We start from the raw sequence: 26,306 nt of genomic DNA on the forward strand, positions 1-26,306 counted from the left end.
CATCTATCTCAACACGCGCGCATTCGCTGAAGAAGAAGAATCAAGCACCCTGTGTTCGCGTACTGCTATCTGCGGCCATGAACAAAGAACGCGGTACACCAAGCGATATCTCTGTGCGGTCCCTCCCCGCAACTACCACACCGAGTAACGCCACGACAGCGGTTCCCGTCGCTGGCGGCAGGCTCAGCGACCACAATGGCGATGAAGGGCACTCGCATGACACACCGAAGCCACTGACCCTGCCTGACGCGGTGGAGGCTGGTTCCCACCGCGAAGGCAGTGAAACAGCGGCTGAGCATCGTCACGCTGGTGTTGAAGACGCTGAACAGAAGTCTTCCTTGGAGCACGAAAAGAGCCAGGAGAGCCTGCAGCCAGAGTCGCCACGTCATAGCCAAGGTAATAAAAATAAATTGGGGTCTTTATTCTCAAAGAAGGTGTTACGGTAAGACTGTTCGTAAGAGCAGGTGCTAGCCAATCTGGATGTCAAACGTCTCGTTAGAGAAGGCTAAAGGTCAATGGCAACCAGCACATGCGAACTATAAGCTTTGTGAACACTGAGACCCAGATCATTAACACCGCTCTCTGTAGATGGCTGTCCCGCCGAATAAACTGAGCCGAAGACGGAAACTATGTAATCGAAGCTTGGCCGATCCCGGATGAACCGTAATCAACGGTTATAGCTTGATACGTCGATAATGATAGCATTGCACGATGCGTGACCGTGTAAGGATTTTTATTTTCACAACGCGGGCCGATCCAATACTTGAGGCAGTGCGATGTCACGGTGCCCCACACTGCTTATTACAGTAACAAATATGGTTAACCAGTAGCATAGCTCAGCAAATCTACCACGAAGCCTTCATTTGAATTCGATGACAATTCTTCCTTTGGTTCCCGCCCAGTTTTCTTGATGTTAACAGTGCGTATTTTTTCACACGCATAATATTTCCGAAAAGTTCCATCTCTAGCGGACATTTTTTCATGTTGGAGTCCAGAAAGGTGTAACGTAGTATATAAATCGGTAGAAAAATAAGTGCACGTTGTAGTATGTAAGTCAATAAAAGAGATGGTCACGAAAAAGGAACAGGTACTACAGAAGTGGCACCAGATCACGTACTTTTATTGCTTTTATTAGACCTAAACTAGGAGTTTTACACTACAGGTGGGTTACATGAAAAAATTTCACCGACGATTACGATACTCCCTAACGCAAAATTTGACCGCATCTCTACGTGTGTTTTCATTTCGCGATATATTGAGGGAAGAAATTTGAGAGAGACATGTAGCAGAGTCGGCAATCGTCGAAAATCTGATCTGCGGGCAAAGCGTGTCGACTTTTAAACATTACTTGTCGAAGGTTCCACAGTGTAATCGCTGGTGCCGCTTGGCTTTCAGGAAGTACTACACAATTGTCGTCGCGCATACGATCAGGCTACAAAAACAATCGCAAACCATTATAATCGAAACAAGCGCGAACAAGACCAAACCTAGCAACCTAGCAAACATGCGCGAGCGAGAGCTGACGCGAGCAGACGATAGTAGACGATAGTACGAAACGAGCGGTTCGGCTGAGACCACATACGAGTACGCATCGAGCGGTCGGGCGGTCCGTATGACACCAGTTTCCCGCGCGCACGGCTCTGAAAGGGCCTCTCTCATTGGTGTCCGCGGTTCGCGGCTCGAGTCTTTCATCTGCCACTCCGCGTTCGCTCTTTCATCTTTCGCTGTTGTAGTCGTTCGCTCGGTTCCGCCGCCGCTCGCCGCAGGAACGGGCCATTAAGAGCTGTGCTCTAAAAGACAATTCGCATTGAAGTATTAAAAGCTAAGTATTGCTGGTAACCGCTTCCATGTAGATCAGACGAAGCCGTGATTTCTGTGACGTAGAAAGCGGTGTTGTAAGAAAGGCTGTGTTTCTGTGAAGCAATGCTTGTCAAGCATGCTTGCAGAACTATTGACAAGCCCAGTCATCTTTAGTAAAAATATTTAAAGCATTTTTGTGTGTGCGTGTCTGAAGGAGCTTTGTGGTTTCATGCCATTTTACTGAAAGTAGACTCCTCTAGCGAGGCCACTTCACTGACTCCCTTTATTATGGTGATAGTCCTGCTTCAGATGCGAGGTGCATTTTCCGCAGTCGAGAGACTGCATTTAAGCTCTAATGAGCTGTTTTGTTACTGTTCGAACGTCCAATGTGGAAAGCGAATGCTTTCAATTTGATGGCTTTCGGGAACACTAGTATTTCGTAAACGGGACGATGGTTGTTTCGAAGTAGTGCAGCGTATATGAAAAAGTCGGTTATGTGAGTGTCAGACGACATATATGTGCCACAATATGAATATAGGAACAAACGTCATATGACCCTATGGAATCGTAGTATATCACATAAAGCTTTGTGTCACGTATGACATAGTGACATAGTTCAATATGAACGCCATGAAGCTACAGCATACATGAGGTTTATGGGCATGCTGCGAAGAACACTTTTCACTTGATAGTTCAGTATTAATATTTACCGTAGTAAGGGGATGCGAGTGATCGGTAAATCTGTCTCTACCTTTGAATAATAAAAAATACTTCGTACGTAACAGATTTGGACATTTACTTGTATCAGGTCTATCATACGTACCGGAGTAAAAATTTGTCTGTGGCTCTGTAGTATGATTTGCCTTATTTCCTTATTCCTAATGTAACAACAGCCTCACTCGCATTGAAAGTTACGCGATTCAATTGTCAGCGCTTGTTTACGAAGAAACTCCCTTTTTCAGCGAGAGATTTTAAAGTTTAAAGTGCTGAAGCTGCAGACTGGGATATAACGAACGCCGTAGAGCAAGTAGGGCCTAATACAGGAGTTTTTTTTCTATTCTTAACGGAATGCAGCCGCCTCCGCTTACAGAAATAGAACTCATGACCACGTGTTCAGCCGCAAGTTGCACCATGGGCGCTCCTATTGAAATACATCGAATCAGAAATGTCTTTGTTCAGCGTGACCTCATCCGATTATGATTGTCACATTTAATAGCATGCTAAACTCCACCTAGCAGACGGCCTTTTTATTTTATTTGTTGCACTGCACATGATAGAAATCGATGACCCTCATGCATATGTTCAGGTCATTGGCGCCATTTTCTTTTTCGCGGGTAACCTCGCAGTCCACTTACTATCGTGCTCTCAATAAAATTTTCAGTTGTAAGTCGACCCTGTGACAATTCTAGTCCACTGCATCGTAATTTGTTGATTCGCGCTGTTTTTCAAAAGTACAGAATACCAACACGCCCAACGTATGAGTCTCTTATTATTTTGGTTGTCAGCTTTCGCTTTACAAAGGTTTGTTGAACATCCCGACAATGTACCAAAGCTGAAATATCGTGTTGAAAACTCTAACGGAGTCTATGTGTACATGAGAAAGTTGACAAATTTGATATATAAAACGTGTCAGTGAAGAATACTAATAATTTGTGGATAGTTCATTGTAGAAATCGGGCTGCTTAGCGATTCCATCTAACGTGCCTAGTTTCTTGCCCGGCTTGTCCGCTGTGCGCTTTGCAGAGTTGATAGTCTATTTTTCATTCAGATTTTTGGTGTTGTAAACGTTCTGCTTAATTTTCTTACATTTTCGTGAATTCTCAGAAATATTATTGCGCAATTGCTCAAAAGAAATTTCGGGTCGTATGCCAAATTCTGCTAATTATAGTCTGTAGAAATTAGCGGCGCCCTTTAAGTGCTACAAGTTTTGTCCCCTCGGTGGTGACACCGAGTGAAATATTGTTTTTAGATAAGTTACATAACCTCTCTTACTATTTGATATTACTTAGAAGCGTAACGACGCAGCGTGGAATTTTTAACCAACAGAGGCCGTACGGAAACCAGGTTCCCGTGACAGGAACCGGAAGAAAGTTCCGTCCGGCGGCTATGCTGAAGTGCCAGGAATACCGGCGACCTCTCCGCAGCAGACGGCCGACTCACGACGTGAGCTCCCACGGCACCACATTGTCGGACTGTCGCCTTCGGTGGTCCACTGCTCCGGTGGTGCTGACATGCAGGGAGCTGACGTGCCTGGTCCTTCCTCGGCGGTCCACGTGGAACCAGCTCGTGGAGCGTGCGAAGTCCACGACCACGCTACGCAGCCAATAACGGCGTCACCAAGTGTCGAGACGCACAAACTCATCGGGCACTCGAATGCACCACAGTCGGCACAGCGTGAGCTCCCTCCGCCACTGGTAAGTACAGCCACGATTTCCGAACGGTAACACCGATTGGATTGCTGCTTTTTTTCTTATTCGTCATCGCAGATATTTGAGGACATTGTCTCATGCACAAGGTTACGTTGGCGGATCTAAGAAAAAAAGAGTCGTACTTTTGTATTGGCGTTGACCCCACCGCTGGACCATCACCCCTGCTGAAGTTCACATTTCGTAGTTATAGAAAGAAAACGAGCTTCGGTGATACGAAATCCTACTGTGGCTTTCTCCAGCAATATATTATTGATTGTGTTACCACGGGTGAGCTGAATGCGCCTTCATTTTCCCTCCAGGTTTGCAAAATATCGGTGCCGCATTTTGCGGGAGAGAGCAAGTACTTCGAGGATAGCGAGTCCGAGCAGACAGACTGGCTGCATCCGACGTCGAAGGCGAACAGTTGGACGACGTCTTCATGTACACCGAAGCGACGAATCGGCAACAGCACATTGGCTTCCGCATCTCCAGCGCCCACTCCGGATGCGACAGAGTCACCTGCGGCCTGTTTTCACGCAACCGCAGGAAGCAGCAGTGTTCACCAAATGCCATCCTTCTCGGAGATGCGTGAACAGGAGCTGCAGTCAATTAGGAGAAGGCGTGAACATCCCTATCGACCTAGCGCCGATATTCGGGCCACAAAAGATGGCATATCTGTGCGAAGGCATCATTCGCAGGCGACACCATCATCGAGATTCCTTTCAGCCTCGTTAAGCAAAGACGACGCCTTCAGGACCGAAGAAGCGGAACGCGCGAAGATTTCTTGGCCAGCTACCGGAACCTCGACGTGGTCTTCTGGCGGGAGCTCGCGATTCCCATGGAAGAATACCGCCACACCTGCAGTTGTTACTGCCGACCTTCCACAAACGGCTGCGAAGTTTGTGACGGCTCAGTCATCTCCTTCGCCTTCTGTTTACCTTGACTTCCCAGACCAGAGCAATGCCTCCGAGCTGTGTCCGGAGAAGTGGCCGCCTTCACCCCCGCCAAGTGCGTTGGTTGAATCGCCCGAGCAACGGAGTCTTCGCTCGAAGCAACGTTTCATGCTCCAGCCACCGTGGATGAAGAAACTGCTGTACAGCGATGCTCAGTCTCCCAGTTTCCACTGCAACACCGCTTCGCCCCCGACTCCGTCGTCATGGATGCGGGGCTCGTTGCCTAAGACCGCGGGACGCCGTGCAGACGTTCACCCCGAGGGCGCGACTCCGTCTTCTAAGCAGCTGAGCTCACGGCACTTCCTCTCCAGCACGATGCAGGTATCGTTAGCCGACAAGAGCGTGAAGGTGCTCGACGCAGTTAGACGTCATTTTGGGCGCCTAGAAAGGTTAACCCTTTAACAAATTGACAAATGTGGAGGCTGGCGCATTATGGTCGTAGCTGAGGCTTGGCAGTGTTGGGGCGCTCCGATTGTAGCGCTCGCTTAGGATGAGTATCCGAAGGTGTGGAAGTGTCCACATGACTCTCTGCGCATGGAGGAAGGCGAAAGACTAGGAGGGAGCATCACGACACAATCTTGAAGCCCAGTCTCAAAACAATAAACCAAAGTATCATGATAAACAGGCTCTCATAACGTGATGCTCTAGCAATTCTATCTAGCTCATAATCAAAATGCACAGCGCAAAGTAACAAGAACAAAATAGAAGATAGGATGATCCCTCCCATACAACTTTAGTTTCTTAAGGAAATCGTGGGATGTATATAAATTTCAAAATTACACCTGGCAGATAGCAAAAGCTAGGACACCCCTAATCTAACAGTCATCCAGTACAAATTTCACCAGAGCAAGCGTGAACACAGAAGGGCAATCAACCAGGTTCGTGAAATTGACGTTGTTAGCACAAGTAATCATGAACTCACGAGGCTTGGGACAGCGGCCTATCCCAAGGAGCACTGTATGCGTGCATCGGTCAGACATCCGTCACGCGCTCGGAGACTGGGACAAAGAGGTGCGAGGTCTGCTATATGTTATCAGATAACACAGGCTGGCGCACCCCGGCAAAACGCACCAGCTAGCCTGACCAGCCGGCCTACCACAAAGCTTTCTTTGCCTATTGGCCTCGAGCTCCACCACTGGAAAAGCTGGCGCCACCGTCGGTGTGACGTGCTATTAGGGATCACGTGGACATAGCGGTCGCGTCGGCTGCTTCGGGAGCGCCGAAGGGAGCTGAAAACGAGAGTTTAAATTCCCTCGTACGCTGCGGTCCTCATTTAGTGGCGAGATTTTCCCGCTTCGAGTGTCTCCTTTACCTGGCTGCCTTTGAAGGCGCGCAACATGGCAGGCTACTGCTCGGTGCCGCAGTGCTGGACTTACGCAACGGAGCCCGGTGTCAGCCTTATTCACACGTAGCCTCAGGACAAGAAGCTGCGTGAAGCTTGGCTCGCGAAACATAAAACCGGCAAACAGTCATCGGCTACAATTCAGGTATGCAGCAAGCACAGACGCGAGGAAGATTTCTGCTACGGCGCCGGGTCTGCGATGTTCGGAAAACGCGCACTGAGACGCTCGCCCGAGTCCACTGCCCGACTAATAACATGACGGTTTGGTCTCTGAACTTGTCGATACCATAGATACTGGCAAGTTCACTGGAGTGGAAAGGGAGCAGTAAGAAGCACATTAAAAAAAGCATGGCATATGGTCATGTTTGTGTTATGGATTAATGCACTGGATTACAAAAAAAGAAGCAGCGGGAAATCGCACGCTGAGAACACCGATAAACATACAGTGCGGCGCAACTCGAGAAATAATATTGAAACGTCCAAGAATTTAGAAGAAAAAAACATTGAATCGTCGCGACGGCACATCAAAGTCCCCGTAGGCGTCGAAGCCTCTACAATGAAATTATTTTTGAATGGCTCTGATAGCACCCACGCAACAGTGGCTGCTTGTTTACTGTCAAATGCTCATAATCTGTGGCCTAAAGCTCATGGCACGGGGCGAAAACGCGCACGCGGTGAAAGCGAAACAGTATCACGGACAAGCATGTGACGCGCAGTCGGTCGCTGCGAATCTGTGCGATCGCTGCATTGACGCTTCATTCTATTACGTTCCATTTAGTTATAAAAACACTATGAGAACATGTATCACATAGTTTGCTCTCAGTGTTTACCTACCTTTCACGCAAGAAGCCGGTTCGGGAGACTCCATCGCGGTGACCGGGCGCAGTGGCGTTCACTGTACGTATTCGGTATAGAGACATAGCGTCTGTATACGATTCTGTGCTTTCAGTTTGCCCAATATTATTATTTAGACAGTAAAAACATCTCTTGTTTCGAAAGTACTTACAGAAATATCCGGGAGAGCTCGCGCATGGTGTTTTCAGTGAGCGCTGACAGCAAAACCTACGAGGAGCGCGCCACGTGATCCCTCATACTACGCCAGCGAGGCGATTACGATAGATGGCGACTCCGCAACTCCTCGCCGCCAATACCTCTGCGTGATGTGATGCGTATTCATCGCCGTTCTCGCCAAGTTGAAGGCGCCGGTTGTTTGTACCGTCTGTCGCGGCTGTGAACGCACATGCACTTTGTGCACACTCAACACCCATATCCCGACGAAACGCCGGGTAGCCTATACTGAACCTGTGACTGCGTAATCGTTCTGCTTCGACGGTTTGCAGGCGTTGCTCAGGAAGTGGCAGACGACGGTCATGTTGTGCGCTGCGCTTCTGCTGGCCGCGGTTGGTGCTTCTCTCCTCCTGCTCGGCTTACTCGGGGGCCGGGGCGACGAACGGCGACGCCTCGCGGCCGCTGTGTGTCGCACCGAGTCGTGTCTCGAGTACTCGCGCCGCCTCGCGGAGTCGGTGAACACTTCGCTGAGACCCTGCGAGGGCTTCACGCGCTTCGTGTGCGACGGCTGGCGGCGCCGCAACCGTCTCTCCGTGCGCGAGGAGGCGTTCTACTCGCAGCAGCGCCGCCTGTCGCAGCTGCTGCGTTCGGTGCCGGTGCCGCTCGAGGCTCAGAGTCCGCTAGAGGCAGCGGCGGCCTTATTCAGCAGCTGCGAAGCTGTGAGCCGCGGCGAGGTCGACGAGTTGCCCAAGGTGAAGGATGCTATTTTTAATGCGCGAGCATTGGGAGTGTCAAAGTGGCAAAAAAGTGTATGTTTGTTAAGTGTTGGATTCCGGTCGCATGGTAGGGGTAGAGGCGATGGGAGAGCTTGGAAAAGCACGCACGCACACACACAGACACGCACACACACGCTGACACACACACACACACACACACACACACACACACACACACACACGCACACGCACACGCACACGCACACACGCACACGCACACACACACACACACACACGTGTAACGACAGGAAGTGGTCTGCTCCTGACCGCTATCAATTGGGCTTCGGTCCTCGAAGAGGCAGGGCGTATGTTGAGTTACCTGCTGAACAACGCCTTGGGTGGGATTAGGTGAGCGTGGTTTAAATCGTGCATCAGGAACCTCAAAAACTAGCGACGTATAGCTAACACATTTCTCTCGGTGTTCACCGTCGAACTGCCACTGACTTCTTTAATTGCGACATCATTCACAAAGCATGAGATATCGTAACGCTCGCGCACTGTTGTTACAAATGCTCTCGGGGTCCCTTCTTCGTCTCGCTTCAGGTGAAGGCTGCTCTGCTCGAAGCAGGCATTCTGTGGCCTCGAATGCCCAGCGACTCGGACAAGGTGGACGTGCTGGGGACGTGGCTGCGCGCGTCGCTCAGACTGCACTGGAGCGTCGTGCTGCACGTGTTCGTCCGGCAAACCGAGGACGGCACCAGGATCGCACTGAGGCCGCTCCGAGAGTTTGAGCGCGTCGTGGAGAAGCACCGAGGATTGACACGCAGTGACCGAGGGGCTAAGGACTACTTTGATACGCTCAGGCACGCAGGACGTTCTGAATATTCCGCATAGCAAGAGAATAGCTGCAATATAATGTCGCCTCAAATTGCTGAGAAATTTTAATAAAATGCTGAATAATATGCACAGCGGATTTGCGACATTGAGATATCCCCGCACATTAACTAATAAGGAATGAAACGTAAGACCGAAACGTTAAGCTGCCGAATTCTGTTGTCAGATTTTTCCCTACAGGATGCCCACTCGAATGGTCCCCTGTGAATGTCAGCGAAAATTATTCAAAGTGTGACGAAGAAGAAGCGCAGGAAAATTAAGTGCTTTTTGTAGCATTCCCAAGCAAAGTGTCTTCTAAGCTGGAACTTGTGACATTATGTCTGGCTTGTAAGGTTGGGTGTCCGCTACTCGACCGATTTTTTTCGCTCTTCGCTTGCTTCGCAATTAAACGCTTTACAAATTTTGGGAGAATTTGGGTGTTGCTTGGCATGAAATAAGGAAGTACTTGGCATGCCAGCGGTGATAGTACGCATAAGCTGATAATTGAAATAACGAGGTCGTTTGTTCATATACACCAATGTTTCCCGCTGCGTGTTAGTGAGCTTCTTGAGATTGACCGGCCTGTCTGAAAGCCTTGCAATGGAACGCCTTTTCTGTTAACTGTTTTCGCTTTTTTTCCCCTGTGTCTCTTTGCCCACTTTCTAACCTCTATATTCCCTATACCAGTGAAGGGTAGCAAGCCGGAATTTCGCATCTGGTTAACCTCCCTGCCTTTTCTTTCTCCCTCTCACTCTGCGTGTTCGAGGTGTACGGTGTAATCAACCATTGCGTCGCTTCCCGACTATTCAACGTACCACACTGAGCCTTTAAAATGAATAGTGTCATGAAAAAGACAGCGAATACACTTGATTATTTTGAAAAGGTTTGCTTAGCAACGTTTTCTGTCTAAGGCGTCCATGGTGACATGCTTCAGAGCTGAGAGAAGGGAGTTAGCAAGGAGCCATGGGTCGGTAAGGATGGTTCTGGCACTCAGCGACTTCGTACAGAACGGACGTACCGTGTATATCCAGTTTCCTTTGATATTCTATTTGCAGGGCGCATCTATTAAGCACCCGCCAGAATAGGTGGCAGCGCTGCGTGCATGAAAAAAGTGGGCTGTGTAATTTGAAGCTGTAGTTTCCTTTACAAATATTTATCTGCTCTTGTGAAAGTCGTTGAGTTCCCCGTGATTGTGAAAAGTAGGGCTCTTTGTACTTTGCACACTCTGACACGAGCTTTTGCCAGATTAACAGATAAATTTATGATTTTTTTCGGAAAAAAAATATACGTCAAGGCCATGCCCTCCACGGCAGTCCACTGATATTTGGATCCTCTTCTTTTTATTTGCAATGACGGTGATATAGTACAATGTATACCCTGTAGATCCTATAATCTGGTCTAAAGCACATTGCAATACCAACACAATATTACCTTCTTTCATTAGGAGCCTTCACATAGGCAGCAGCGTATGTGTGCATTCGTTACCGATTGCCGGTAGGTGACGCAGACACCTAGTCGGACCGAATGATTGGTTGGTTGTGCATGTACTTGCTCTATGTATGTCGTATGGATGCGAAATAAAATTTAACGTTTAGGGTAATTGACTCACACACATTTTTACGATATGTGTTTAGTTACTGTTCGAACATTGCTCTCTGATCTCGACACAACCGTGCTTGCACGTTGCAATCTTTCAGGCACATGCAATCTTTCATTAGCTTGGTTATTGCCGAGCTATGCGAATTGTGTTTTTTTGAAATAGTCTGACCGGGATCTCGATCGCCAAAAGAACTGTTGGCTATTTTGTTGAGAAGCCCTTATTTTCCAAAGGATATTCTAAGCTAACTGAAGTTAGTAAAGTAGAAAGTTGGGCTAGCTGGTGAGTGATCATCATACCTTGCTGGTGAAGCAGCGCGCTGACACGGACGCAGTGAAGACAAACAGGAAAAGACGATACTCGCTGCTCCTGTTTGTCTTCCCTGTGTCCGTGTCAGTGCGCTGCTTCACCAGCAAGGTATGATGATCACTCACCAACTAGCCCAACTTTCCACTTTACTGAACTTCATTTCCATTACAACGGGCCCTTTTATACGTTCGAACAACGTCAAGCAAAAAAAAAGCAGCGAGTGTCGTCTTGTAATGTTTGTCTTCACTGTGTCCGTGTCAGTGCGCTGCTTCACCAGCAAGGTATGATGATTACTCACCAACTAGCCCAACTTTCCACTTTACTGGACTTCATTTCCATTACAACGGGCCCTTTTACACGTTCGAACAACGTCAAGCAAAAAAAAGCAGCGAGTGTCGTCTTTTCCTGTTTGTCTTCACTGTGTCCGTGTCAGTGCGCTGCTTCACCAGCAAGGTATGATGATCACTCACCAACTAGCCCAACTTTCCACTTTACTGAACTTCATTTTTATTACAACGGGCCCTTTTATACGTTCGAACAACGTCAAGCAAAAAAAAAACAGCCAGTGTCGTCTTTTCCTGTTTGTCTTCACTGTGTCCGTGTCAGTGCGCTGCTTCACCAGCAAGGTATGATGCTAACTGAAGGCTTCCTTCATTTCATCTGCAGGCGAGAGTTCGGCAGCCCTGGCCGACCTTCTGCAGAGGAGATGCGAGACACCGTGAGCTTCGCCGACAGCAGAAATGTGGACAGAGCCTACATGACTCCGCTCTCGGAGGCCATGGAGTCGCCTGCGCGCTCTGTCCAGCTCGACGTTGCCGAGCTCTTCGGCACCGTCCCGGGCTTCACCGAGGAGCGATGGCTGGCTGAGTTGAAAAGATACGAAGGCGTTTCGAAGAACGCCGTCTACGAGTCCACCAGGCCGGCCTACGTGAGGACCTTCCTGCAACTGTGGAAGGCACGGGGCGAGAGGGAGACGCACCTGTTCCTTTCCTGGTGCATTGTCCAGACTGCGGCGCTGTTCACAAACCGACGGCTGTTGCTCAACTTCTACGATAGGTAAGAGGCGCTGGCATTCACTCCGTTTTCATTGTGAGGAAGTGAGTGCGTCATTGCGGACATCATTAAGGCGTGTGCAATGGAAGTAGGTGGTAACTCCGTTAGGCAGGATACCAGTAAACTATCGCAGGAGACGAAAGACCTGATCAAGAAACGCCAATGTATGAAAGCCTCTAACCCTACAGCTAGAATAGAACTGGCAGAACTTTCGAAGTTAATCAACAAGCGTAAGACAGCTGACATAAGGAAGTATAATATGGATAGAATTGAACATGCTCTCAGGAACGGAGGAAGCCTAAAAACAGTGAAGAAGAAACTAGGAATTGGCAAGAATCAGATGTATGCGTTAAGAGACAAAGCCGGCAATATCATTACTAATATGGATGAGATAGTACAAGTGGCTGAGGAGTTCTATAGAGATTTGTACAGTACCAGTGCCACCCACGACGATAATGGAAGAGAAAATAGTCTAGAGGAATTCGAAATCCCACAGGTAACGCCGGAAGAAGTAAAGAAAGCCTTGGGAGATGTGCAAAGGGGGAAGGCAGCTGGGGAGGATCAGGTAACAGCAGATTTGTTGAAGGATGGTGGGCAGATTGTTCTAGAGAAACTGGCCACCCTGTATACGCAATGCCTCATAACCTCGAGCGTACCGGAATCTTGGAAAAACGCTTACATAATCCTAATCCATAAGAAAAGGGACGCCAAAGACTTGAAAAATTATAGACCGATCAGCTTACTGTCCGTTGCCTACAAACTATTTACTAAGGTAATCGCAAATAGAATCAGGAACACCTTAGACTTCTGTCAAGCAAAGGACCAGGCAGGATTCCGTAAAGGCTACTCAACAATAGATCATATTCACACTATCAATCAGGTGATAGAGAAATGTGCGGAATAAAACCAACGCTTATATATAGCTTTCATTGATTACGAGAAAGCATTTGATTCTGTCGAAACCTCAGCAGTCATGGAGGCATTACGGAATCAGGGTGTAGACGAGCCATATGTAAAAATACTGAAAAATATCTATAGCAGCTCCACAGCCACAATAGTCCTCCATAAAGAAAGCAACAAAATCCCAATAAAGAAAGGCGTCAGGCAGGGAGATACGATCTCTCCAATGCTATTCACAGCTTGTTTACAGGAGGTATTCAGAGACCTGGATTGAGAAGAAATGGGGATAAAAGTTAATGGAGAATACCTTAGTAACTTGCGATTCGCTGATGATATTGCCTTGCTTAGTAACTCAGGGGACCAACTGCAATGCATACTCACTGACCTGGAGAGGCAAAGCAGAAGAGTGGGTCTAAAAATTAATCTGCAGAAAACTAAAGTAATGTTTAACAGTCTCAGAAGAGAACAGCAGTTTACAATAGGCAGCGAGGCACTGGAAGTCGTAAGGGAATACATCTACTTAGGGCAGGTAGTGACTACGGATCCGGATCATGAGACAGAAATAATCAGAAGAATAAGAATGGGCTGGGGTGCGTTTGGCAGGCATTCTCAGATCATGAACAGCAGGTTGCCATTATCCCTCAAGAGAAAAGTGTATAATAGCTGTGTCTTACCAGTACTCACCTACGGGGCAGAAACCTGGAGGCTTACGAAAAGGGTTCTACTCAAATTGAGGACGACGCAACGAGCTATGGAAAGAAGAATGATAGGTGTAACGTTAAGGGATAAGAAAAGAGCAGCTTGGGTGAGGGAACAAACGCGAGTTAATGACATCTTAGTTGAAATCAAGAAAAAGAAATGGGCATGGGCAGGACATGTAATGAGGAGGGAAGATAACCGATGGTAATTAAGGGTTACGGACTGGATTCCAAGGGAAGGGAAGCGTAGCAGGGGACGGCAGAAAGTTAGGTGGGCGGATGAGATTAAGAAGTTTGCAGGGACGGCATGGCCACAATTAGTACATGACCGGGGTTGTTGGAGAAATATGGGAGAGGTGTTTGCCCTGCAGTGGGCGTAACCAGGCTGATGATGATGATGAGTGCGTCATTCACTGCACACGGAACGGTCATCGAGGAAGCACTCGATAAGAGATGACAGATACCTTTCAAGGATTAGGATGCCACAAGAAGTGGAAAATGACCCCAACATCTCTTATGGCATATTCGGGTGGTCCTCTCGCAGTGCTCCGGCAGGGCTGCAAAGGTCATACTACAGAACAACAACTATAAGCGTTACTGCTCGCATAAGCGGGCTCTATTGGTAAGGAAGTAGGATCATAAGTTCCATTCCCGGTTATTGTCATGCGTCTTTAAAGATTTTTTTTCACCAGCTTCGTGTCACGGCCAGAAAGCTTGTAACGGCTACTTGATTATGCTATTAGCCAACTTACGAATGCTTTCTGTTTTTTTTTCTTTAAACATTGAGTAGCGGCCCCTTGCACAAGAAAGCTGTAGATATACAAAGGTGAGGTGAATATCGGGAATCACTATTTCTCGAAGTTGTCGCCACTCTGTGAGGGGATACCACAGTTAATAATACCTGACATTTTCTGCATCAGCGACGTATGAGAGTTTGTACTAGCAATGACTCAAGAAGGGTTTTCGGTTTAACCGTCCGCGGCCGTAATGAGAGCAAACCTTCGATGGACAAGAATCAGACGAATGCGTCATCAGAAACAACTACGGCACTTATACATTGCAAATTGGGGGTAAGTGAATTACCTAAATTATTGGGTATCATGGCAGCAATCCGTTTGTGTTGACGTTGATCAGTTCACGTTTACTATTCGATAGAGAAATTCTCATCGGAATAATACTAAGTGGTTTCAATCGAATATCAACCGTGAGGCAACAATGTTAACGTAAACCTATGTCGCTTTGATTTCGCCGCACTTCATGAACCAGATGTGCAGGCTGACATTCACTGCACCTGTGGGCCTCGTCGCTTTTGCAGATCCAGGACGCAGGTGCAACTACGAGCGATGCCTCGTCACCTGCTTTGGGCAATTAGACCTTATTGAGAAGATCGTGCATTGCAGTCTTCGTAACAACAATTACTCTCATTAAGGTGACAGCAAAGTAGCGGTTGTGCATGTGCCTTTCTAGTCAGAAATCGCATTCGTAAAGACAGGTGTTCGAATCAACGGCATTTAGCCTGTTAGAATCCTTTCACTAACGTGTCCTGACAAACATACAAGCACCGCTCTTGCAAGGCGCCTCGTTAAGCCAGCTCTACTGACTGTTGAGAACCAAAGACGCCATGTCGTCTGCGACATTTGTAATTCAAAAGTATCGAGGGCAGGTAGCTGCAGTAGTTACCTGGCCGTGAGAAACCTAAGAGTGCTGTGCAGACGGTTCGCTGCGTTGTAAAATTGATGACAATGCTTCGCCCCCTTAACTAGTGCCGAAACAGAGGCCAAATCCAAAGAAAATTGATTGCTCTTTTTAGGCTATTAGTGCTCAGCTCCGCCACACACCGCCGGTGCCGACCCCGCAGTCCGTCGTGCCGCCATTATCGCTGGGATCAGCAACTCAACAGAGGGCGCGATAAGGCAAACAGAATGGAAGATCAAACATGTACGAACCATCTCTAGCCGCGCGTTCTTGCTTTCTACTTTCGGGTGCCTTTGCGTCGTCTGTATAGAGCGATTAAATCCACGCGATAACTTTCACAGCGACAGCGGCATGGACATGCACCACGGCGCCTTCTGCCTTGGCAAGGCGTACCTGTTGTGCGGCAGCCAGATGTTCGGCGATTACTTCGACGATCTGCTCTCGGAGCGTGCAAGTCGCGTGGCTGGTCGGATGGTCGCCGAAACCCGAGAGGCCTTCTCGCGTCGCCTCAGGCAGTGGCCACGGAGGGACGCCAACCGCACCGTGGTCCAGGACTCCACCGACGTCGCCCTCGACTACTTCGACCCGCGCTTGAACCTGCGACTACCGAAGGTTCGAAAACCATCCGCTGCATATCCTGTCGTTCCACGAGTTCATGTACTCGTTGTGCCACGCCTTACGAGAGTCATTAAAAACGTCAACTGTAGCAAACAAATTTGCCTACATATGTTGCATCTCGCACCGTGAGCCTAAGTAAACCGTGTAACTTTTAAGGGGTTACGTACTATTTGCACAAACACAGGAATACTTTTGAGTGAAGCTAGCCTAGTAGGACACTTTGAGTAAATGTCAGGGATTGCGTGGGATATTATTGGCCTCAGTGAGGCTAGAAGAACGGGTGAGGTTTATACAGAGCTGACGAACGGCCACGTCTTCTGCCACAGATGACTTCCATATGAGACAGAATAAGGGATAGGATTTCTAATCTATAGAGACATAGCGGGCAACATTGATGTATTCTACAGCATTGACGAGTATAAAATAAATGTAGCACAAGCCTACGCTGCAACCTCGAGTCACGATGATTACGAAATAGAGCAGTTTTGGGATGATGTTAAATTAGCGGTGAGAAAAGTGCAAACTCAGAATACTGTAGTCATGGGCGACTTTAATGCAAAAGTAGGGAAACAGTAGGCGGGTGAACAAGCAATTGGCAACAATGGCATTGATTCTAGGAACACTAGAGGAGAGATGCTGGTAGGATTCGCGGAAAGGAATAAGCTTCGCATAATGAATACCGTCTACAGTAAGCGTAGCAACAAGAAGTGGCTTTGGAAAAGCCCTAATTGAGAAACAAGAAATGATATAGGTTTCATACTTTCTGCCGGTCTCAACATAGTGCAGGATGTAGAAGTATTAGGTGCAGTAAAGTGCAGTGGTCATAGGTTAGTAAAGTCTAGGGTTCCCCTCAACAGGAAGACAGAAAAAGTAAAATTGGTCAAAAACAAACAGGCCAACCTAGACGCAACAATGGTAAAAGCAGACCAATTCAGGGTGGTGCATGCAAACAGTTATGCAGCTTTAGAAAAGAGAGATGAAGATGATAAAGAAGTAACGAATGAAAACGTAACTACAATGATTTCAGCAGCAGTAATTCAAGTGGGAGGTAAGGCACCAAGGCAACCAGTAGGTAAGCTCTCCTAATTAAGAAAGAAAGACCCGCCATGGTTGCTCAATGGCTATGGTGTTGGGCGAGCACGAGGTCGCGGGATCGAATACCGGCCACGGCGGCCGCATTTCGATGGGGGCAAAATGCGAAAACACCAGTGTGCTTAGATTTAGGTGCACGTTAAAGAACCCCAGGTGGACAAAATTTCCGGAGTCCTCCACTACGGCGTGCTTCATAATCAGAAAGTGGTGCTGGCACGTAAAACCCCATAAATTAAGAAAGGAACTAATAAACTACAAAGCATGAAAGTGTCCAACTCAAGCTACCAGATAGAATTCGCGGAATTGTCAAAGCTTATCAACAAGGAGAAAGTGAGGGAGATTCGAAGTTATAACCTGAGAAAGGCCGAGGAAGCAGTAAGAAAGGGACGCAGCATGAAATCAGTGAGGAGAAAACTTGACACAGGACAAGCTAAGATGTATGTACTGAAAGATAAGCAGGGTAACATAATCAGAAATGTCGAAGATATAGTAAAAGCAACGGAAGAATTCTATAATGACTCATACAGTACCCAGAGCAGCCACGATACCTTCATTCGTAATAGTAATGAACAGCATATAGGGGCTCCTTTTCTGACTAGCGACGTAGTTAGAAGGTCCTTGGAAGACATGGTCTACGGAAAAGTGGCAGGAGAAGATGGAATAACAGTCGATGTAATCGGAGATGGAGGAAAAAGTCATGCTTGAAAAGCTTGCTGCCCTTGATACGCGATGACTCACGACTTCAACTTTTCTAGAGAACTGAAAAAACGACAACATTATACCAATACACAAGAGGGGAGACGTTAAAGAATTGAAATATTATACGCGCATTAGCTTGCTTTCAGTATTGTATAAAATATTCACCAAGAAAAATTCCAATAAAATAAGGGCAACACTTCAGTCAACCAAGAGAACAGGCTGGCTTCAGAAAGGGATATTCTGCAATGGATCGCATTCATGTCATCATCATCATCATCATCATTAGCCTGGTTACGCCCACTGCAGGGCAAAGGCCTCTCCCATACTTCTCCAACTACCCCGGTCATGTACTAATTGTGGCCATGTTGATGGTATCCGTGCCATCAATCAGGTAATTGAGAAATCTGCATACTACAATCAAGCTTTATATATGCCTTTCATATATTATGACAAGGCATGTCATTCAGTAGAGATACCAGGAGTCATAAAGGCATTACGTAATCAAGGAGTACGGAAGGCATACATGAATATGATGGGAAATATCTACAAAGATTACACAGCTGCCTTGGTTCTCCACAAGTCGGAAGTTACCTATCAAGAAATGGGTCAGGTAAGGAGATAAAATCGCTCCAGTGCTACGCACTGCATCCTTGGAAGTATTATTGAAGCTAATAAACTCGGAAGGCTTAGGAGCGACAGTCAACGACGAATGCCGCTGCAACCTTCGCTTTGCAGATCACACTGTCCTGTTCAGCAACACTGGGGACGAATTACAACAAGAGATTGAGGACCTTAACAGAGAAAGTGTAAGAATGGGGTCAAATATTAATATGCAGAACACGGTGTTGATTAGCCTGGTAAGAAAATATTTAAGGATCACCAGTCAGCCTCTAGAGTTTGTACAGGAGTGCGTTTATCTAGGTTGATTACTCACAGGAAGCCCTGATCATGAGAAGGAAATTTACAGAAAAATAAAAATGGGTTGGAGTGCATAGTTTACAGAGACAGAAACTTGCGAACAAGTTAAGGAGAGCGCAAAGAGCGATGGAACAAAAAATGTTAGGCGTAACATTAGGAGACAGGAAGTGAGTGGTGTGGATGATAGAGCGAACAGGGATATCCGATATTTTGTTGGACATTAGGAGCAATAAATGGAGCTGGCGGGCCACGTAATGCATAGGATTGATGACCGGTGGAGTATTAGAATTAAGGAATGGGTGCCAAGAGAAAGGGAAGCGCAGTCGAGGACGACAAAAAACGATGTGGGGGTGATGAAATGAGAAAATTTGCAGGCGCAAGTTGGAATCAATTGGCGCGGAACAGTGGTAATTGGAGATCGCAGGAAGCATGCTTCGTCCTGCAGTTAATAGGCTGATGACGATACTCTTTTTGCAGTGTGCTCCATGGTTTCAAGGGAAGCCTCAAGCATGGAGCACGCGAGTGTGTTCCCCCCTGGCACGTGCGGAAGCACCCGGCAACTGCTACCGCTTTACTGATTGCCTCGTTTGGAAAGCAGTGAAATCAGTGTAGTTTCATCATCATCATCATCATCATCATCATCATCATCATCATCATCATCATCATCATCAGCCTGGTTGCGCCCACTGCAGGGCAAAGGCCTCTCCCATGCTTCACCTGGTTCTTAACGGCTTAGCGCAATACGTACCGCTGTTGCCTAATGGAAGTGTCTTAAGGGGCTGTCGATCGCCCAGTGAGTTTCCGCCATAACCTACCAATTCTCGAAGGAGCCTATAAGATGCACTGTGGTGTACGCAGCGAACGGCGGCAGCCTTCTCCAGCCTGGGAAACTCTCTGGTCGAGAACTGGAAGTCGCTCGCCCTGAATCGCGCTGACGTTCTCGACCGCTGGGCAGCCGCCGAGCAGATCGAGTTCGCCGAGTGGACCGTGCTGCTTCCGGGCCGCCACCTGGCGGTGCTCCCGTACGCCCTCGCCTTCCCATCGTTCGACGAGGGCGCCGCGCGGTTCATGAACCAAGGTGGCCTCGGCAACCACGTCGCTTCGACGCTGAGCCAGCTGTTTTTTAACAGGTAAACTGGGCAATTAAGACACGGGAAATGGAGCATGGCGGCACTACTTTATTCTGTGCAAATGTTCGAAGCATCCTTTTTTCGACCTGTGTCGTCACACAACTCGTAAACGGCGTGCTATCTTCAGCTCTAAGGGCACCCAAGCAGGCTTCAGCCATGTAAAGCCGAAAACCTCCGCGTCCAAAAATTCACACTTTTTATTTAGCACCACACGCACCACTCATTTCATCTGCCGTACTTATCTATAACCAAATGCGGTCCGAACGTGTGTTTTCGCGCAATCGTCAGATTTGCCATCCTCTATAAGTCTAATGCAGGGACGTTGGCTTCTCCTAAAAGCCTCTTGTTTCCTATGTGAACCTATTCGTGAACGTATTCGTGAACCTATGGCACTTCAGCAGCTCTCTTCAACTGCGAGCCGCAGTATAGTGGGTGTTTCTACAAAGAATTCAAGTAATATTTAAAAACTGTCCGTTTTAAAATAAAACACGGTTCATGCGGAGACACGTTGTCTGCCGTGGCGACTATCAAGTGACAAGTCACTCGGGACAATGAGTCACTAATTAGCAAAAATTTCTTTATTAACTTTCGAACATTTATTTTCAGCGGGCTCATAATAATTGAGAAGTTCGCGCGAGCTCTGAGTGCAAGGCATATCAACGTTTCCATCTGAAAAAATGGCTGTGGCTTAGGTAAGGTTAAGCCCAGGATGCGAAGCATACTAGCCTTTATTTTAGTTGTTGAACCACTGTTTAGCCTGGTGAACTGCTGTTGCTTGGCTATATTTGGTTCGGCTAGACGAAGAAACAACTCATGCATTACTTCTTCGCCTTCAAGAGTGGAACGCGACAGCGTTCCCGTCGACCCGCCAAGGGGTGTAAGACAATGGGCTACAGGGCAGCGACTACGCGCCCCGCATTGGACGCGGTGAGCGTCGAGCAAAGCAGCGTTCGGCGCGGCAACGAAATGTGCGCCTGAGCAAGAGACGCACGCCTTAGAAACAGCGCGTTTCTAAGGCAACACCGCATTCACTAGAGGCGCTTTTGTACCGCTTTGAAGCGTTGTACTCGTGGCTCAGTGGTAGCGTCTCCGTCCCACACTCCGGAGACCCTGGTTCGATTCCCACCCAGCCCGTCTTGCAAGAGTTGAGCCAAAGCCACTTCTCCTCTGTCGTGACGTCACGGTGTCACGTGATTTCATGGTCACCGCCGCGCCTGAGGAGCTGGGTTGAGCCCTCGTAATATGCTTCGCATAAAAAAAAATGTACAGCGAGGAATTGGTGCCGCTCAGAGCGCGCGAAACAGAAACGTGGATGTCCAAGAGCGCTGTTAGATATGGAGCTGTTTCCTGCGCCTACTTCGAGTTCCCCAGACCCCATCGAATCGCACAGCTAATTGAGAAGCGCAGAAAACACGGAAAGCACATTCCAGAGGAGTGCCCGAGCAAACAAGTTGAAGGTCACAAGTTCACGAGCAAACAAGTTCGTACGCCGCCGGTGGAGCTATTCAATGCTTGAGTTTTCCAGAAAGCGAGGGGATAACATGGCATTGTTGGAAGTAAAGTGGGTGCCAAACCAAGACGGCGGTAATGCGCCGTGACAGCCGCACGTGCCGGGAAGGCCCAAGCGTACCTCTTCATCGCCTTTGAAGAAGACATTTGCTACCGCTGCGCGGCCGTAGCACCGGGAGTAGGTGGGCCCTCGGACAATGGAGCATGAGCACCCCCCCCCCCCAACCACAGAGAGCCGCCGGGTGTGACAACGCGATACGGGCGCCAACCATTGGCTGAAAATGGCGTCGTCTGAGCGGACTCTCCCATTGGTCGAACATGACGCGACTTCCAGTCCTCGAAGGGTTTAAAAGAAGCATTCCAGAGAGACCAGAGCATTCCCTGATTCCCTGATTCACCTCTCTCGAACTTCTTGCCGCGGGCCGCAGCGTCCGAGTTGCTGCCGGCCCGTAATGACTGTACAACTGTTACTTGTCTCTCACCTCCCTGTATATAATGTAAAATAAATACTCCCAAGTTTGGTTTTCATCCCGAAGTCTGTCCTTCAACCCCTACAGCGCGCGCAACCGCGGCCTTGCTGCATACGTCACGAAGTGGCCGGAAGCCAGCGCGTTGTGCCTCCCGAAGAAACGCCGCTGCATACTCTAGATAGGTAATAATCTGAGCCAGCCACGCCTAGGCAGGTTTCTCCAGATTTAGAACGCCTGAAGCACACCCTCCACCATCTAAAAACCATGACTAATCTCTACTTTTGAACAGTTAACATTTAAACTATACCTGATTTACATTCATGTCGTCCATCAGGGTGATGGAGAAATTTGCGGAATGCGGCCACATCTCTGTATTGCTTTCATAGATTAGGAAAAGGCATTTCGTTCATTAGAGATGACGGCAATCGTGGAGGCATTGCCTATCAAAGGAGTACTGGAAGCATACGACTACACAGCTACCTTTATTCTGCAGAAAAATGTGAAAACATTTCTATCGAGAAAAGCGTCAGGCAAGACGACGCAATCTCTCCAATGGTGTTCACTGCATGCTTAAATGAAGTACTCAAGCAATTCGATCGGGATTGATTAGAAGTGAGGATCAATCGAGAATAATTGCATCTGCAAATTTTCGGTTTGGAGATGCCATTATTTGTTGTGTAAGGATAGTGACGAATGGCAACAAATCATTGATGACCTTAACCAAGAAACTGTAAGGGCAGGGTTGAAAATTATTGTGCAGAAAATAAATGTAAGGTTCAATAGCCTGGCAAAAGACCAATAATACATGATTGGCATTCAGGCTCCGAAAACTGTTTCAGGAGTACGTTCATTTAGGTCGATTACTCACAGGGGGCCCTGATCACGAGTAGGAAATTTACACAAAAATAAAGATGGGTTGGAGTTCATATGACAGGCATTACCAAATCATGACTAGCAACACACCGCAACCCTTAACTGGAAAAGTGAATATTCATTGCATTTTACAAGTGCCAACATATGGTTAAGGAAGAAGCTTGAGAACAAGTTGGGACAACGAAACGAGTGAGGAAACGAAAACTTTTAGGCGTAACATTAAGAAACAGGAAGAGAGCAGAATGGATCAGAGAGCAAACGGGAGTAGCCGATATTCCAGTTTATATTAAAATGAACAAATAAACCTGCGCAGGCCACGTAAGGCGTAGGGCAGGTAACCGCTGGCACATTAGAATTACAGAATTTGTGCCAAGGGAAGGGACATAAGGGGGAGGGGGATGAAATTAGCACATTTGCATGCACGAGTTGGAACCAACTAGCTCAAAACAAGGGTAATTAGAGATCGTTGTGAGAGGCCTTCGTCCTGCATTGGACATAAAAATAGGCTGCCGCCGTTGCGGCTGGCGACGACGACATTTCTTCTTCCCTCAAATTCCAGTTTTCTACCTGCCTATGATCCTCGCCTATGGGGTCAGAGTGAGCTATGCAAACGGTGTCAAGTAGCATAGTTGCATTCGTCCCATTCTGTGTCCATTGCATTAAAGTGAAATGAGACAGTCCAACGCCGGAAGGTATACTTTCTGATGGTACAGGATGTGTGCTAGAACAAGAAATAAGAAGAAAGAACTAGTCAGGCTGGTTTCTTCATGGTGAACACCGTGAAATCTTCGCTTGAAGCTTTTATGTATGAATGATAAAAACCAAGCTGGACTCCTGGCCTTGCACCTGCGCCAGCCTCGTTATGTATCTGCCCGTAGACAGCATGCAGGCTTTCGAAATTCAGTAGTACCTCACAGCGATCTATCTGCTTTTCTTCCAAGGGATTAAAATTTCGGATTAAAGTTATTATTTCTTTGGACAACATTTTTCTTTCTGAGAACAATTCCTGAGTAAAAGCTATTACGATGAAAAATGGCCAGCTGCATATCCAAATCACTTTTATTGTGTTTTATGCCCCCATGCATTCTTGGATTGATACGACACGGGATTTCATTCAATAGCGAATACAGTGAAAGCTCGTTAATTCGAACTTCAATCATTCGAATTAATGGATAATTCGAACTGTACGATTTGGTCCGGCCAAGCTCCATAGAAGTCTATGTATAAAAAAGTCCGTTAATTCGAACGCGAGAAGGTTCCCTCACGGATAATTCGAACTACGCTCGCCTGGCACACGGCCAGAGAAACGCGCCTACTGCCTACACACAAGGCTGTATTGCCTCCGAAACGGAGAGAACGGCGAGAGAAGGCAAAATCGGACAAAAATCTAACCGACGCGGGGTCAGCCAGAAGGCAGCGGCGGCTGCCGCCTCTCCGTTCTACGTAACCTCGGAGACTTCTTGCCCGTTGCGAATCTCTGAGGCTTTGCAAATCTTGTACAGCTGCTAATGTTGTGCGGAGATGGCACGGCAAGCTCCAAAACACAGCGAATCAAGTACGTCGCACCTGCGCTTGCTATCAAGAACCAACGAATCAGGGCCTTAGCCACCTTCACATGTTCAGCGTCTTTGTCTCGGCAGTCTTCATCGGTTGTGCACCTCTGTTTTCAGCTTAGGAGGTATCGGCCGTCGCGATTCATTGGGATGGTGTTAAGCCTCGGCTAACGTTCGTTTCGGTGGACATCGGTGGTGTGGCACAGTCGGACCCATAGCTTCGACTTGAAGATGGCGTGTGCCGTGGGCACACGCCATCACTTTCTGACACGCCAAATTTCTGACATGCCCTACTGCTTCCAAATCGCAGTGTACTGTTGCCCTCCTTCACTTTCGTTAGTTCGAACTTTCGTTAATTCGAACTGAAGCGGCTTCCCCTTGCGGTTCGAATTAACGAGCTTTTACTGTATAACAAACGAAGGCCCGTTGTCACAACGTTTACTCTAGGCCGAGGCTTTCCTGTTTTCGCCCATGGCTGAGAAAGTGCTCTCATGCTAGAATGCGCTGTGCATCCCAAACAGAAGCCTCGATCAGTCGTCAGAAACGTCCAAATAATGGCAGTGTTGACAAGTTACTTATCTAGAACGATCTTAACGTTGTCCCGGCGTAATTAATGATGCGCGAGGTATACGGTTACTCCCGCTAAGAAATTAGCAGCACTGCATTCGCTCTCTATTTGTGTGTACAACGTCATTAATTGTAAACATACTACTGGTCAGCCACATTTACTATATCGCGTCATTCATCCGTGCAGCTACGCGGACTCCCTGGACGCCGACGAGCCCTCGTTGATGCAGTGCGCAGGCGCAAACGCTAGCAATTCCGGCGACAGGCACGCTGCCCCGAAGCTCGCGAGCCTTGCGCTTAGCACGCTGGCTCTCGAGGCGTCTCTCGAGGCATATCGTGCAGGTGGCGCCTCTGTCGACAGCGAGCGCATTGACGGCTTCGAGGATTACGGTGGGACCGCGATGTTCTTCGTCGCTTCGTGCTACGCCCTCTGCCGGGGTGGAGGCGGCATGAACCCCTACGTCGGCGACGAATACGACAAGCTGTTCAGCAACGTCGAAGGGTTCGCCGAAGCGTTGGGCTGTGACCCGGGCAGCCGCACGAACCCCTTAGACAAATGCGCCTTCGGGTGAATTGGCGTTGTCATTTGCCTGTGTGACGCTTATGTTACCTGATGTTATTGTCGATTCTGAGATATTCGCAATGCTGTATTGGCACAAACTCTAGACTTTCTGCTGACAAGGGCGCTGAACACACATATATAGTTCAACGCGGTAGCATCTAAAGAAACGGGTTATTAGGTGACTCGGAATGAAGGGGCACGCATTATAATGCTTTGGCATTATAAATACTTGTAGCGAAAGCGGATGCTGCAATATCTAGCAGTTTCCACTTCAATGTGCCAGTGCTGAAGTTGCTTCTGTGTCCCACTTTCCGTTTCAAGTTTATCAGCAGTTTATAAATAAAGAAGTAAGAAATTACGCTACGTCCGGCGAGGATACAAACTCCGCTTCCAGAAAGTAGCAGTCGGAGGTTTTAGCTCTCCAGTTTCGTTTACTGCATAAATACACTTGCAGTGTCGCCCGACATCCGAAGGAAGCATCGATTGCGACAACAAATTAGTAGACAGCTATACGAAGTAAGGGTAGTAGTTTTATCGGCCGTATAAACTGGGAAACATTTGCTTGCTAACTGAGTTAACAAGCATGGTTTCAGCCCGCACAAGCAAACGTGAACACATCACACTGGATGAGTGCGGGCACTCGCCAAGGTAAATGTACCTGGAAGCGAAGCTTCTATAGCAGCCCATACGGTCAAAACATGGCAGTTCATCGGCGGTTCATAAAACCTTTCAATCTCCAAGAGCAGCGCCAACCACTTCCTTTCTCCTCTGCTCCATTCCCGAGCTCAGTGCGGCCTCGAAAGTGGCGCCGCCTATGCTGGCCCTGCCTTAGCACATGACGGCTAACGCGCTACCGGAGGAAATCCGCGAAGAAGTTCGTTCGAGCCCTGTGGAGCAGATTATGCTTCGTCAGTCGGTAACTGGTCTTAATAATGCTGTGTTGGAAATACGAAAAAAATAGCG

General features: G+C 47.9%; 1 protein-coding gene across 3 annotated transcripts; it reads left to right on the top strand.

The window, feature by feature from the left end:
- Positions 1 to 25,663, top strand: LOC135921849 (endothelin-converting enzyme 1-like). Of its 3 annotated transcripts, none has more exons than XM_065456227.2 (9): positions 1 to 396; positions 3,847 to 4,214; positions 4,529 to 5,482; positions 7,844 to 8,263; positions 8,831 to 9,090; positions 11,673 to 12,062; positions 15,694 to 15,964; positions 19,538 to 19,809; positions 24,969 to 25,663. In XM_065456227.2, exons 1-9 carry the CDS (start codon positions 78 to 80, stop codon positions 25,351 to 25,353), a joined length of 3,639 nt encoding a protein of 1,212 aa, XP_065312299.2. In that variant the 5' UTR covers positions 1 to 77; the 3' UTR covers positions 25,354 to 25,663. The 3 variants fall into 3 exon arrangements, with proteins under 3 accessions (XP_065312299.2, XP_070382360.1, XP_070382361.1); XM_070526259.1 differs by having other exon boundaries at positions 3,865 to 4,214; XM_070526260.1 differs by lacking the exon at positions 7,844 to 8,263.
- Positions 25,664 to 26,306: the final 643 nt, after the last annotated feature.

The sequence above is a fragment of the Dermacentor albipictus genome, chromosome 9 (assembly GCF_038994185.2).
Source record: "Dermacentor albipictus isolate Rhodes 1998 colony chromosome 9, USDA_Dalb.pri_finalv2, whole genome shotgun sequence".
NCBI lineage: Eukaryota > Metazoa > Arthropoda > Arachnida > Ixodida > Ixodidae > Dermacentor > Dermacentor albipictus.

Excerpts from the sequence above, each read along its gene's own strand:
- LOC135921849 (XM_065456227.2), top strand. The coding sequence starts at position 78 with ATGAACAAAGAACGCGGTACACCAAGCGATATCTCTGTGCGGTCCCTC. Across the intron at positions 5,483-7,843 it reads TCCTCTCCAGCACGATGCAG|GCGTTGCTCAGGAAGTGGCA; the intron begins GTATCGTTAGCC and ends GACGGTTTGCAG. Across the intron at positions 8,264-8,830 it reads AGGTCGACGAGTTGCCCAAG|GTGAAGGCTGCTCTGCTCGA; the intron begins GTGAAGGATGCT and ends GTCTCGCTTCAG.